General features: G+C 54.0%; 1 protein-coding gene across 1 annotated transcript in view; it reads right to left on the bottom strand.

The window, feature by feature from the left end:
* LOC147099662 (uncharacterized) overlaps positions 1-8810 on the bottom strand; it is a 173880-nt gene extending 165070 nt beyond the window's left edge. Inside the window, exons 1-4 of the mRNA XM_085969217.1 lie at positions 8399-8810; positions 5889-5924; positions 5737-5763; positions 899-934 (exon numbers count right to left, since the gene is read on the bottom strand). Of these exons, the coding sequence (XP_085825343.1) occupies positions 899-934; positions 5737-5763; positions 5889-5924; positions 8399-8456 (157 nt within the window). The 5' untranslated portion in view covers positions 8457-8810. The remainder of the gene's footprint in view (positions 1-898; positions 935-5736; positions 5764-5888; positions 5925-8398) is intronic.
* Between the last annotated feature and the right edge of the window lie 5582 nt (positions 8811-14392).

Raw genomic sequence — 14392 nt, 5'->3', positions numbered from 1 at the left:
TGACAGGGTAGATGCTGAGAGGTTGTTTCCCCTGGCTGGGGAGTCTAGAACCAGGGGTCACAGTCTCAGGATAAGGGGTCGGCCATTTGGGACTGAGATGAGGAGAATTTCTTCACTCAGAGGGCGGTGAATGTTTGGAATTCTCTGCCCCAGAGGGCTGTGGAGGCTCAGTCGTTGAGTATAATCAAGGCTGAGATCGAGAGATTTTTGGACTCTCGGGGAATTGAGGGATATGGAGATCGGGCGGGAAAGTGGAGTTGAAGTCGATGATCAGCCATGATCTTATTGAATGGCAGAGCAGGCTCGAGGGGCCGAATGGCCGACTCCTGCTCCTAATTCTTATGTTCTTATGATCGTGTATAAAGGAGCTGGGTGTTGCAGCTCCCGGTATTGGGTGCTCTGGAATCTAGATTATCTCCTGTGTCACAGTGCGACCTGAGAGTGCGCCGAGATCCTTGTACAAAACAACAAATGTATTTTTGGGGGGAAGAAAGCAGAGAAAGATCCCAGCAGCTTCCCCCCTCGCCTGGTGCGAATGTCCTGAGCTCGATCCACAGTCGGCGCTGGCAGACTACAGCGGGGGTGGTGATAGGGTCCCGAAAATAACCTCAGCCCCCCCCAGGATTAAGGAATGGGGGAAATCAGCTGGCGTTCCTGCTCCTTGTCACTGTCCAGTGACCCGTGTCAGCACCGTGTGTGGGTGTTGGGTGGGATCAGGAGTGGGCTGGGCCGTGTAACCCGCTGACACTCACTATCGATCTCACCCATGAGGAGTGGCTCCTGGGCGTGGGGGCTGCAACACCCCGGACCCTAGGGAACCATCTCCCAGTGTCAGTCAGGACCTTCAGGAGAGGAGGGGGACACGCTGGAAGGTGAAGAGGAAAATAGGTATACTGACCGTCACCAAGACTCTCATCAGAGCGGCTAGAAATGCCTGAAATAAATAGAGAGACAGTGAGGTTAAAGCAACGCTTCTTGAAGGAACCAACACCTTCTACATACTTGTAGAAGCTCTTATAGTCTTTTTTTTATACTTCTTGCTAATTTACTCTCATTTTATTTTCTTCCTATTTATCAATTTTAAGTCATCCTTTGCTGGTTTCTAAAGCTCTCACAATCATCTGGCTTACTACTATTCTTCACAACATTGTAAACCTCTTCTTTTAATCTAATGCTATCCTTAACTTCTTTAGTTAGCCACGGATGGATCACTTTTCCTGTGGAGTTTTTATTTCTCAGGGGAATGTATATTTGTTGAGAATTTTGGAATATTTCTTTAAATGTTTGCCACTGTGATGCGCCTCAATCATATTTCATCACACACTGCTTATCTACCATCATACCTTTTAGTCTAATTTCCCAATCTACCTTAGACAACTCGCCCCTCATACCTACGTAATTGGCTTTATTTAAGTTTAAGACTCTAGTTTCGAGCTTAAGTGTGTCACTCTCAAATTCAACGTGAAATTCTATCATATTTTGATCACTCTTCCCCAGTGCTCATTTACTGTGAGATTACTAATTCACCCTGTCTCATTACACAATATAAGATCTAAAATAACCTGTTCCCTGGTTGGTTCCTTGATGTATTGTTCTAGGAAACTGTCTCAAATGCATTCCATGAACTCCTCCTCCAGACTACCTTTGCCAATTTGATTTGACCAGTCTATATGAAGATTAAAGTCCCCCGTGATTATTGCCATTCTCTGTCTGATTGTCTTTCTCACTCTCACTCTGTTTCCCTCTTATTCAGTTTCTCCATCGCTCTGTCTCTGTCTGTTACTCTCTCTCACTCTCTCTCACTCTGTCTCTCTCTTACTCTGTCTCTCTCTCTCGCTCTGTCTCTCTCTCACCCTGTCTCTCTCTCTCGCTCTGTCTCTCTCTCGCTCTGTCTCTCTCTCACTCTGTCTCTCTCTCGCTCTGTCTCTCTCTCAATCTGTCTCTCTCTTACTCTGTCTCTCTCTCGCTCTGTCTCTCTCTCTCACTCTGTCTCTCTCTCACTCTGTCTCTCTCTCTCTGTCTCTCTCTCGCTCTGTCTCTCTCTCACTCAGTCTCTCTCTCACCCTGTCTCTCTCTCTCGCTCTGTCTCTCTCTCACTCTCTCTCTCTCTCGCTCTGTCTCTCTCTCACTCTGTCTCTCTCTCACTCTGTCTCTCTCTCTGTCTCTCTCTCACTCTGTCTCTCTCTCACTCTCCCTCTCTCTCACTCTGTCTCTCTCTCTGTCTCTCTCTCACTCTGTCTCTCTCTCACTCTGTCTCTCTCTCACTCTGTCTCTCTCTCGCTCTGTCTCTCTCTCGCTCTGTCTCTCTCTCGCTCTGTCTCTCTCTCACTCTGTCTCTCTCTCTCGCTCTGTCTCTCTCTCACTCAATTCCAATTCAATTTTTTCAATTCAAATGCTTTATTGGCATGAAAGTTTACAGGGAACCATATTGCCAAAGCTTACATAACAAAAAGTACAGTTTTCCAACATTCTGTAGGTGTCAAACAATTCTGACCTTCGTTGGGTACATACAATATTACTTTAAACAATATTAATTTAAACAGTCTTTGTACATCAGTGGGTACATTCAGTATTAATTTTAAACAGTCCTTAGGTTGTGACATGTTGTTACATATTTGGCACCAAGGTATGGTCTGTCTCCTTCTCCCAGGACTAATCTTAATTTTGACAGGTCATCCAATTCCTTGAAATCTGGGGTTGTTTGGCTGAGCTTGTCAAATAATATGTTTCTTGATGTGTTGAATTTTTCGCATTTTAGGAGGAAATGCATCTCTGTCTCAACCTCGCCGGCCAGACATTGATCACATATTCTATTCTCTCTAGGCTGCCAGGATTTCTTGTATCTTCCTTTTTCAATTGCCAGTTGGTGGTCGTTTAGTCTGTACCTGGTGAGGGTCTGTCTCTGTTTTGTGTCTCTGATGGTCGAGAGATAGTCTGCCAGTTTATATTCTCTTTTTAGGGCCCGGTAACATTCTAATCTGCTTTGGCTTTTGGTTATTTTGTTCCAATGTTCCAGGTAGGTTTCTTTGCTTTGTTTAATGATTTGGTTCACTCGGATTGGTGTTTGGACGGCAGTGTTGGTCTGGGACTGGTCAGGGTCCGGCTGAGTAGGAGTACTTAGTTTCAGTAGCAGCTGACTCAGGGGACTCTTTTCTGGGTTTAGCTCTTGGGTCTGGAAGGCTTTAAAATGAAGGGTGTCTGGGGAGCTAGATTTGAGGTGATTTAGGAAGTTTAGTGCTCGTTTTTGGATGTTTATTATCAGTGGATATCTGCCTAGTTCGGCTCTGCATGCATTTGTTGGTGTTTTCCTTTGGGTGCGAAGGATGCTTCGGCAAAATTCTGCATGTAGGGCTTCTATTGTGTGTTTTTCCCATTTAGTGTAGCTATGGTGATTGAGCGGGCCCCATACTTCACTACCGTACAGCGCAATCGGCAGGATTACGCTGTCAAATATTTTTAGCCAGATTTTGATTGGGATTTGGATGTTGTAGAATTTTCTTTTTATTGCATATAGGGCTCTTCGGGCTTTTTCTCTCGCTCTGTCTCTCTCTCGCTCTGTCTCTCTCTCGCTCTGTCTCTCTCTCACTCTGTCTCTCTCTCTCACTCTGTCTCTCTCTCACTCTGTCTCTCTCTCTCTCTGTCTCTCTCTCGCTCTGTCTCTCTCTCGCTCTGTCTCTCTCTCGCTCTGTCTCTCGCTCTGTCTCTCTCTCTGTCTCTCTCTCACTCTGTCTCTCTCAATCTGTCTCTCTCACTCTGTCTCTCTCGCTCTGTCTCTCTCTCGCTCTGTCTCTCTCTCTCACTCTGTCTCTCTCTCACTCTGTCTCTCTCTCTCTCTGTCTCTCTCTCGCTCTGTCTCTCTCTCGCTCTGTCTCTCTCTCACTCTGTCTCTCTCTCGCTCTGTCTCTCTCTCACTCTGTCTCTCTCTCTCACTCTGTCTCTCTCTCGCTCTGTCTCTCTCTCACTCTGTCTCTCTCTCGCTCTGTCTCTCTCTCGCTCTGTCTCTCTCTTGCTCTGTCTCTCTCTCTCTCTGTCTCGCTCTCACTCTGTCTCTCTCTCTCACTCTGTCTCTCTCTCGCTCTGTCTCTCTCTCACTCTGTCTCTCTCTCACTCTGTCTCTCTCTCTCTGTCTCTCTCTCACTCTGTCTCTCTCTCACTCTGTCTCTCTCTCACTCTGTCTCTCTCTCGCCCTGTCTCTCTCTCGCTCTGTCTCTCTCTCGCTCTGTCTCTCTCTCTCGCTCTGTCTCTCTCTCACTCTGTCTCTCTCTCTCTCTGTCTCTCTCTCTCTCTGTCTCTCTCTCGCTCTGTCTCTCTCTCTCTCTGTCTCTCTCTCTCTCTGTCTCTCTCTCACTCTGTCTCTCTCTCACTCTGTCTCTCTCTCTCACTCTGTCTCTCTCTCTCTCTGTCTCTCTCTCGCTCTGTCTCTCTCTCGCTCTGTCTCTCTCTCACTCTGTGTCTCTCTCTCTCTCTGTCTCTCTCTCACTCTGTCTCTCTCTCACTCTGTCTCTCTCTCTCTCTGTCTCTCTCTCACTCTGTCTCTCTCTCGCCCTGTCTCTCTCTCACTCTGTCTCTCTCTCTCGCTCTGTCTCTCTCTCACTCTGTCTCTCTCTCGCCCTGTCTCTCTCTCGCTCTGTCTCTCTCTCGCTCTGTCTCTCTCTCACTCTGTCTCTCTCTCTCTCTGTCTCTCTCTCACTCTGTCTCTCTCTCACTCTGTCTCTCTCTCACTCTGTCTCTCTCTCTCTCTGTCTCTCTCTCACTCTGTCTCTCTCTCACTCTGTCTCTCTCTCACTCTGTCTCTCTCTCTCACTCTGTCTCTCTCTCTCGCTCTGTCTCTCTCTCACTCTGTCTCTCTCTCAATCTGTCTCTCTCTCACTCTGTCTCTCTCTCTCGCTCTGTCTCTCTCTCACTCTGTCTCTCTCTCAATCTGTCTCTCTCTCGCTCTGTCTCTCTCTCGCTCTGTCTCTCTCTCACTCTGTCTCTCTCTCACTCTGTCTCTCTCTTACTCAGTCTCTCTCTCGCTCAGTCTCTCTCTCGCCCTGTCTCTCTCTCTCTGTCTCTCTCACTGTCTCGCTCAGTCTCTCTCTTGCTCTGTCTCTCTCTCGCTCTGTCTCTCTCTCACTCTGTCTCTCTCTCACTCTGTCTCTCTCTCACTCTGTCTCTCTCTCGCCCTGTCTCTCTCTCGCTCTGTCTCTCTCTCACTCTGTCTCTCTCTCACTCTGTCTCTCTCTCAATCTGTCTCTCTGTCGCTCTGTCTCTCTCTCGCTCTGTCTCTCTCTCACTCTGTCTCTCTCTCACTCTGTCTCTCTCTTACTCAGTCTCTCTCTCGCTCAGTCTCTCTCTCGCCCTGTCTCTCTCTCTCTGTCTCTCTCACTGTCTCGCTCAGTCTCTCTCTTGCTCTGTCTCTCTCTCGCTCTGTCTCTCTCTTACTCAGTCTCTCTCTCTTGCTCTGTCTCTCTCTCGCTCTGCCTCTTTCCCTCTCTTTGTCTCTTTCTATTTTTTTTCTACCCCTCTAGGTCTAGATAAATAATGAACTTCAAAAGCTCGCGTGTAACCTAACTCCTCAATCGTGCTAACTCCTTCCTCACTCCTGCTCAGCTCCTCCCCCGTGAGGTGTTTGGGAGATATCCCGACATGTTCTAGAAATGGGAGCTGTTTAGTTCTTGTAATTCATTAGTACGAGAATTAATAGATTTAATCAAGGTCATTGGCAATCAAGTATAAATATACAAATATACAAACCTTCTACATCAACAGGTCCTTGTGTATCTGCAGAAACCAAAAAAAGGTAATTAAATATGAAAGTGAAATCACAATAAAATCACAAAAAAAATCTCGCTTCAAGAAAGATGGGGAACATGCCGGAAGGTGAAGAGGAAAGTAGGTATACTGACCATTGCCAAGACTCTCAGCAGAGCGGCTGGAAATGACTGCAATAAATAGAGAGACAGTGAGGTTAAAGCAAGGCTTCCTGAAAATCCATCACCAAAGATTAGTGTTGGCAGGCTATTGTCTGATCTATCTGTCTGGTCTGTTTGTCTGTCTGTCTGTCTGTCTATCCCATTATCTGATTGGGGAGGGTCTCTCCAGACTGGACAGTGGAAGTTGTGCGATGCTGCAGCCCTAATATAGCTGCAGCACCCTTCTGTCAAAGACGCTCTGTTGCTTCCTGCTGCCCTCAGTGAAGATCAATCTCACCTCGCTGCAGGTCTGACCACCTTCTCTGGGTGCTCCTCCATTTGTGTGTCCACCATGCAGAAAATGAGGCGTGAGGAGTTTTAACCTCTCCATGTGCCATTGCCCTCATGCCTGTGTTATAGGGGAGCCTCTCGCCTACACATAGTGGGATGCTGCAGGGAATGTTCGCCAAGGGCCACGAGGTCACAGGGACACTGTAAGGGGTCGCAGGGTCGGTGTGAGGGGTCGCAGGGTCGGTGTAAGGGGTCGCAGGTCGCTGTGAGGGATCGCAGGTCGCTGTGAGGGGTCGCAGGGTCGCTGTGAGGGGTCACAGGGTCGCTGTGAGCGGTCGCAGGGTTGCTGTGAGGGGTCGCAGGGTCGCTGTGAGGTGTCGCAGAGTCGCTGTGAGCGGTCGCAAGGTCGCTGTGAGGGGTCGCAGGGTCCGTGTGAAGGGTCGCAGGGTCGGTGTGAGGGGTCGCAGGGGCGCTGTGAGGGGTCGCAGGGTCGCTGTGAGGGGTCGCAGGGTTGCTGTGAGGGGTCGCAGGTCGCTGTGAGGGGTCGCAGGTCACTGTGAGGGGTCGCAGGGTCGGTGTGAGGGGTCGCAGGTCACTGTGAGGGGTCGCAGGGTTGCTGTGAGGGGTCGCAGGGTCGGTGTGAGGGGTCGCAGGATCGCTGTGAGTGGTCACAGGGTCGCTGTGAGGGGTTGCATGGTGGCTGTGAGCGGTCGCAGGTTCGCTGTGAGCGGTCGCAGGATCGCTGAGGGGTCGCAAGATCACTGTGAGGGGTCGCAGGGTCGGTGTGAGGGGTCGCAGGGTCGCTGTGAGGGGTCACAGAGTTGGTGTGAGGGGTCGCAGGGTCGGTGTGAGGGGTCGCAGGGTCGGTGTGAGGGGTCGCAGGGTCGCTGTGAGGGGTCGCAGGGTCACTGTGAGGGGTCGCAGAGTCGGTGTGAGGTGTTGCAGGGTCGGTGTGAGGGGTCGCAGGGTCAGTGTGAGGGGTCGCAGGGTCACTGTGAGGGGTCGCAGAGTCGGTGTGAGGGGTCGCAGGGTCGCTGTGAGGGGTCGCAGGGTCACTGTGAGGGGTCGCAGGGTCACTGTGAGGGGTCGCAGAGTCGGTGTGAGGGGTCGCAGGGTCGGTGTGAGGGGTCGGAGGTTCGGTGTGAGGGGTCGCAGGTTCGGTGTGAGGGGTCGCAGGGTCGCTGTGAGGGGTCGCAGGGTCACTGAGGGGTCGCAGGGTTACTGTGAGGGGTCGCAGAGTCGGTGTGAGGGGTCGCAGAGTCGGTGTGAGGGGTTGCAGGGTCGCTGTGAGGGGTCGCAGGTTCGGTGTGAGGGGTCGCAGGTTCGGTGTGAGGGGTCGCAGGGTCACTGTGAGGGGTCGCAGAGTCGCTGTGAGGGGTCGCAGGGTCGGTGTGAGGGGTCGCAGGGTCACTGTGAGGGGTCGCTGTGTCGGTGTGAGGGGTCGCAGGTTCGGTGTGAGGGGTCGCAGGTTCGGTGTGAGGGGTCGCAGGGTTGCTGTGAGGGGTCGCAGGGTCACTGTGAGGGGTCGCAGGGTCACTGTGAGGGGTCGCAGAGTCGGTGTGAGGGGTCGCAGGGTCGGTGTGAGGGGTCGCAGGGTCGCTGTGAGGGGTCGCAGGTCACTGAGGGGTTGCAGGGTCGCTGTGAGGGGTCGCAGGGTCGCTGTGAGGGGTCGCAGGGTCGTTGTGAGGGTCTCCACTCCCAGTTAATTTGCAGGCAGCCCCAGAGCCGGCTGTTCACAGAGGTTGGGGGGTGTGTGAGGGGTAAGGGGAAAATCTGCCGCAGTAATTAACATCCCAGCCCAGTGGAGATGGAACGTTGCTCAGTCATTGTGGCGCAGAACCCGGCCGAGAGAGCTGCTATCCCACTAAACATCTTGCAAACGTTAAACACCTAAATTTAAATAGCTTTCGACAAGTGTACAGTTAGGATTTTGGATGTGTAAGGGAACAGGAATCAACTCCTTCCCGATAGTGTAATAAATAGTTAACTAGATGACCCCGCATTACAACAGTGACTACACACCAAAAGTATCCATTGGCTGTGAAGCGCTTTGGGACGTCCTGAGATTGTGAAAGATGCTGTAGAAATTCATTGATTCTCTGGATTATGAAACCAGTAAGCAGGGTGATAACCGGCCCTGATTAGTCCCGTCGCCACTAACAGTTGCTTATTTACTCTGTTGGATTCATTGTAAGAGACAGAATTTTTCCTACCTCTGCAACAGGACTGGGCGAGCAGTCCGAGGAGAGTCAGCAGGAGCAGGTTCCTCATCTTGGCTGGTCCTTGCTCTGGGATGCTGCGTGCCAGAGAGCGGGAATGCTGTGATTGTTGAGCAGTCTCAGGCCAGCTCGGGCTTTTTATACCATCTCTATTGACAGTCAGGGGGAGTCATGTGACGCTGTGGCTCCTACCATTTGCCAACAGGAAGGACCAGGGGTAACCACAGCGAAGGCAGCTCCAGAAATCCCTCCCCGGATCACAATCCTGACTGGACGCAGGCTCAGGGATCACAATGTGTCGGGAGAGCCTGTGTGGTGATACAGACAAGCCATTCCATCTCTCCGAGTTGTTATTCGAACTTATTCCGGGGAGGCTGTGGTCAGTTTGGATTCACACCACATTTCTGTTTGCACAAGGTTTAATCTTTCTTTTTTTCTGGTGGTGCCTCCAGTTCTGAACATCCTTTTCTGCCTTCCAGCCAGGATTCCGATCCGCTGTAATCATCTCATGGCTCTGACCAGCCGCCTTACATCACCGCCCCTGGCAGTCGCTTCTTGTCTGCTTCTCTTCCCCCCTCCCCCAACCCCCCACCTCACCTACACTCCTGAAGGTGCTGAAGAACAGAAACCCCCGCCCGCAAGTCACAGAGTCATAACGGAGGCCATTCGGCCCATCGAGTCCGTGCCAGCTCTCTGTAGAGCAATCCAGTCAGTCCCATTCCCCCGCTCTATCCCCGTAGCCCTGCAAGTTTATTTCCCTCAAGTGCCTATCCAGTCTCCCCCTCGAAAACATTGAGTGTCTCCGCTTCCAGCACTTCCGTCGACAGCGAGTTCCAGGTCCTCACCACTCGCTGCGTAAAAATGTTTTTCCTCACATCCCCCCCGTATCTCTTGCCCAAAACCTTAAATCTGTGTCCCCTAGTACTTGTACCATCAACTAGTGGGAACAGCTTTTCCCCGTCTAGCCTATCCAAACCCGTCATAATCTTGTACACCTCTATCAAATCACCCCGCAACCTCCTTTGCTCTAATGAAAACAAACCCAGCTTCTCCAGCCTGTCCTTGTAGCTAAGATCCCCCATCCTCGGAACTATTCTGGTAAATCTCCTCTGCACCCTCTCAAGGGCCTTCACATCCTTCCTAACGTGTGGTGACCAGAACTGGACACAATACTCCGTTCTTCACGCACGAAGCTGGCCAGCGAGTGTGGGCAGGCTATTCGACTGCGCAGTCCTCACCCGACATACTCACTATTCCAACTGTGCGCCCCGGGTACTGATCAGCAGCAGGAACCCGGGCCACTTTTGACCTTGCCCAGCCCAAGGGTCACAATGGACAACCAGCCGTGACCTCCCCTTGACCAGCTGAGCGCGGGTGACCAGGGGACTGAAGATGGTCATTTCCTGTCTCGCTCTCGCACCTTGTCACCCAGCTCAAACACAGCTCATTATTTTTATAATAATTTTTCGATCTTACTTTTCAAAGATTTTAAAATAATATTTCTGGAAACTGGGAAATATTGGAATAGAAATTCCTGGATTTGAGGAGAGCATCCTCCCAGCGCTTGGAAATTGGGCAGCCCTCTCCAGTGAATTAGCCTGGTCAAATTAAGGCCCAGGGCTGTCCCTGAGGCAGGGAGCAGAGGGTCAGCACTGAGGGAGTGCCGCACTGTCGGAGGGGCAGTACTGAGGGAGTGCCACACTGTCGGAGGGGCAGTACTGAGGGAGTGCCACACTGTCGGAGGGGCAGTACTGAGGGAGCGCCGCACTGTCGGAGGGGCAGTACTGAGGGAGCGCCGCACTGTCGGAGGGTCAGTACTGAGGGAGTGCCGCACTGTCGGAGGGGCAGTACTGAGGGAGCGCCGCACTGTCGGGGGTTCAGTACTGAGGGAGTGCTGCACTGTCGGAGGGGCAGTACTGAGGGAGCGCTGCACTGTCGGAGGGGCAGTACTGAGGGAGTGCCGCACTGTCGGAGGGTCAGTACTGAGGGAGTGCCGCACTGTCGGAGGGGCAGTACTGAGGGAGCGCTGCACTGTTGGAGGGGCAGTACTGAGGGAGTGCTGCGCTTTCAGAGGTGCCATCTTTCAGATGAAACATAAAACCGAGGCCCCGTCTGCCCTTTTAGGAGGATATAAAAGATCCCACGGCCACTATTTTGAAGAAGAGCAAGGGAGTTCTCCCCGGTGTCCTGGGACCAATATTTATCCCTCAACCAACATCACTAAAACAGATTATCTGGCCATTTATCACATTGCTGTTTGTGGGAGCTTGCTCTGCCCAAATTGGCTGCCACGTTTCCCACATTACAACAGTGACTACACTTCAAAAAAGTACTTCATTGGCTGTAAAGTGCTTTGGGGTGTCCTGAGGTTGTGAAAGGCGCTATAGAAATGCAAGTGTTTCTTTAATTGCGCCGGCCGCCATTTTAACTGCTCATTCCGTTGAGTTGCCCGCTGAAAGCAGACGGTGTGTCCTGAGTTTATGCTAATCAGGATCTCATTACGTCGTTGTGACCCTGATTGTGTTTTACCTGGGGCCGGGCGGTGGGTTGGGGAGGGGGCCAACCATTCCCCCCTGGTCTGCTGACGGAACAGGCCTCCAAGGCAGGGCCGCTCCTCCCAGCCCCACATGGAAAGTCAAGGTCTCTCTTTCCCCAGACTCCCCCCACCCTCTCGCGGGACCCTCTCGAAAACTCCTCCCTGTGACTTACCCGTTTGCCGGGGAGGTTTCCCTGAGTACCCGCTCAAACTTCCATCTATTAGGAGCAGGAGGAGGCCATTCAGCCCCTCGAGCCTGTTCCACCATTCAATGAGATCAGGGCTGATCAGCCGATTAAACTCCCTGCGATAGAATTCACCATCTCTGCATATTAGCTGTAAACAAGGTGTGAGAACCTGAACAGGTCAATGCAGAAAGACCCTCAACATATCGTCCCGACCCCCGACCTGTAGACCGAGGGTCAGAGTGTGGGTCAGAGTGTGGGTCAGAGTGAGGGTCAGCACCGAGGGTCAGAGTGAGGGTCAGCACCGAGGGTCAGAGTGAGGGTCAGAGTGAGGGTCAGAGTGAGGGTCAGAGTGTGGGTCAGAGTGAGGGTCAGAGTGAGGGTCAGAGTGAGGGTCAGAGTGTGGGTCAGAGTGAGGGTCAGAGTGAGGGTCAGAGTGTGGGTCAGAGTGAGGGTCAGCACCGAGGGTCAGAGTGAGGGTCAGAGTGAGGGTCAGAGTGAGGGTCAGCACCGAGGGTCAGAGTGTGGGTCAGAGTGAGGGTCAGAGTGAGGGTCGGAGTGAGGGTCAGAGTGAGGGTCAGCACCGAGGGTCAGAGTGAGGGTCAGAGTGAGGGTCAGAGTGAGGGTCAGAGTGTGGGTCAGAGTGAGGGTCAGAGTGAGGGTCAGATTGAGGGTCAGCACCGAGGGTCAGCACCGAGGGTCGGAGAGTGGGGAGAAGATGAGGTAACTCAGCAGAGGTGAACCCAAGCTCGGGCATGTGGACTGTAGGCTCCCTCTCCGCCTCTCCACCTTTCCAGCTCTCCGCCTCTCCACCTCTCCGCCCCTCCACCTCTCCGCCTCTCCAGCTCTCTGCCTCTCCGCCTCTCTGCCTCTCCAGCTCTCTGCCTCTCCGCCTCTCCAGCTCTCTGCCTCTCCGCCTCCCCACCTCTCCGCCCCTCCACCTCTCCGCCTCTCCAGCTCTCTGCCTCTCCGCCTCTCTGCCTCTCCAGCTCTCCGCCTCTCCACCTCTCCAGCTCTCCGCCTCTCCACCTCTCCAGCTCTCCGCCTCTCCACCTCTCCGCCCCTCCACCTCTCCGCCTCTCTGCCTCTCCAGCTCTCTGCCTCTCCAGCTCTCCAGCTCTCTGCCTCTCCGCCTCTCCAGCTCTCTGCCTCTCTGCCTCTCCGCCTCTCCACCTCTCCGCCTCGCCGCCTCTCCGCCTCTCCAGCTCTCCGCCTCTCCGCCTCTCCAGCTCTCCGCCTCGCCGCCTCTCCAGCTCTCCGCCTCTCCGCCTCTCCGCCTCTCCAGCTCTCCGCCTCTCCGCCTCTCCAGCTCTCCGCCTCTCCGCCTCTCCAGCTCTCCAGCTCTCCGCCTCTCCACCTCTCCAGCTCTCTGCCTCTCCAGCTCTCCGCCTCGCCGCCTCTCCAGCTCTCCGCCTCGCCGCCTCTCCAGCTCTCCGCCTCTCCAGCTCTCCGCCTCTCCAGCTCTCCGCCTCTCCGCCTCTCCAGCTCTCTGCCTCTCCACCTCTCCGCCTCTCCAGCTCTCCAGCTCTCCAGCTCTCCGCCTCTCCAGCTCTCCGCCTCTCCAGCTCTCCGCCTCTCCAGCTCTCCAGCTCTCCGCCTCTCCACCTCTCCAGCTCTCCACCTCTCCAGCTCTCTGCCTCTCCAGCTCTCCAGCTCTCTGCCTCTCCAGCTCTCCGCCTCTCCACCTCTCCAGCTCTCCGGCTCTCTGCCTCTCCAGCTCTCCGCCTCTCCGCCTCTCCAGCTCTCCGCCTCGCCGCCTCTCCAGCTCTCCGCCTCTCCAGCTCTCTGCCTCTCCGCCTCTCCGCCTCTCCAGCTCTCCAGCTCTCCGCCTCTCCAGCTCTCCACCTCTCCAGCTCTCCGCCTCTCCAGCTCTCCGCCTCTCCACCTCTCCAGCTCTCCGCCTCTCCGCCTCTCCAGCTCTCCGCCTCGCCGCCTCTCCACCTCTCCGCCTCGCCGCCTCTCCAGCTGTCCAGCTCTCTGCCTCTCCAGCTCTCCGCCTCGCCGCCTCTCCAGCTCTCCGCCTCGCCGCCTCTCCACCTCTCCGCCTCTCTGCCTCTCCAGCTCTCCGCCTCTCCAGCTCTCCGCCTCGCCGCCTCTCCAGCTCTCCGCCTCTCCACCTCTCCGCCTCTCCAGCTCTCCGCCTCTCCAGCTCTCTGCCTCTCCACCTCTCCAGCTCTCCGCCTCTCCACCTCGCCGCCTCTCCACCTCTCCGCCTCTCCACCTCTCCGCCTCTCTCTCCTCCTGTAAGACGCTCGTTAAAACCTGCCTCTTTGACCAAGCTTTTGGTCGCCTGTCCTAATTTTGCTTTATGTGGCGCAGCGACAAATCTTGTTTTATTACACTCCTGTGAGGTGCCTTGGGATGTTTTACTATGTTAAAGGCGCTATATAAATACAGGTTGTTGTTGCTGAAGGGAAGACCAAGGTAACAGTTTAAGAAGAGTGAGTCAGAGGAGGAGGCGGGGCGTAGGGTCTCGATGCCAAGATGGAGGATGTGGGCAGGAGGAAGAACGAGAGGGGAAAGCTGCGAAGAGCAGCGATGGGTGGTGATAAGAATGGTTCGAGTCCATCAAGCCCACATCCTTTGAGAAAGGCGTGGCCCAGGAAAGCTCAGGGACCTCACCTCGGGCACTGTTGCCCATCGACCCTTGAGTACCCACAGATCTCACCGCTGAGCTACAACCAGCAGCGGCGATCAGAGGACCACCGTGAGGACTCTGGGACAGCAGCACCCGCCCAAACCTTGGCACCGCTCCCTTTGCTACTTGCCTTAGCTTTGTGAAATGATAAAGACACAAAAGGCATCATGGGGTCTGGGTAGATAGCGGGACAATACAAATGGCTAGAGAGTCCCAACGTTAGCGAGAGGGAGCAATCCGGCAGGGTTCCCTCTCCTGGCCCCGATCCAATGGCACCCACTGGGGAGTGGACGTGTGCGATGCACCTCACGGTCAAATAGCCATCTGCTGCACGCTAATTAGGCTGACACAGGAAGGCTGGCCAAGAGTAGGAGAGGGCCTCTGGAGACTGTGTAGAGTCCGGCCTGTGGGTGTGAGAGGGTAACTCCAGTCCGGCCTGTGAGTGTGAGAGGGTGACTCCAGTCCGGCCTGTGAGTGTGAGAGGGTAACTCCAGTCCAGCCTGTGAGTGTGAGAGTGTAACTCCAGTCCGGCCTGTGAGTGTGAGAGGGTATCTCCAGTCCGGCCTGTGAGTGTGAGAGGGTAACTCCAGTCCAGCCTGTGAGTGTGAGAGGGTAACTCCAGCCCGGCC

Source organism: Somniosus microcephalus, chromosome 28 (assembly GCF_052327205.1).
Source record: "Somniosus microcephalus isolate GS21.2 chromosome 28, FLI_Smic_1.0, whole genome shotgun sequence".
Lineage (NCBI taxonomy): Eukaryota > Metazoa > Chordata > Chondrichthyes > Squaliformes > Somniosidae > Somniosus > Somniosus microcephalus.
This window is presented reverse-complemented; position numbering and strand designations above follow the sequence as displayed.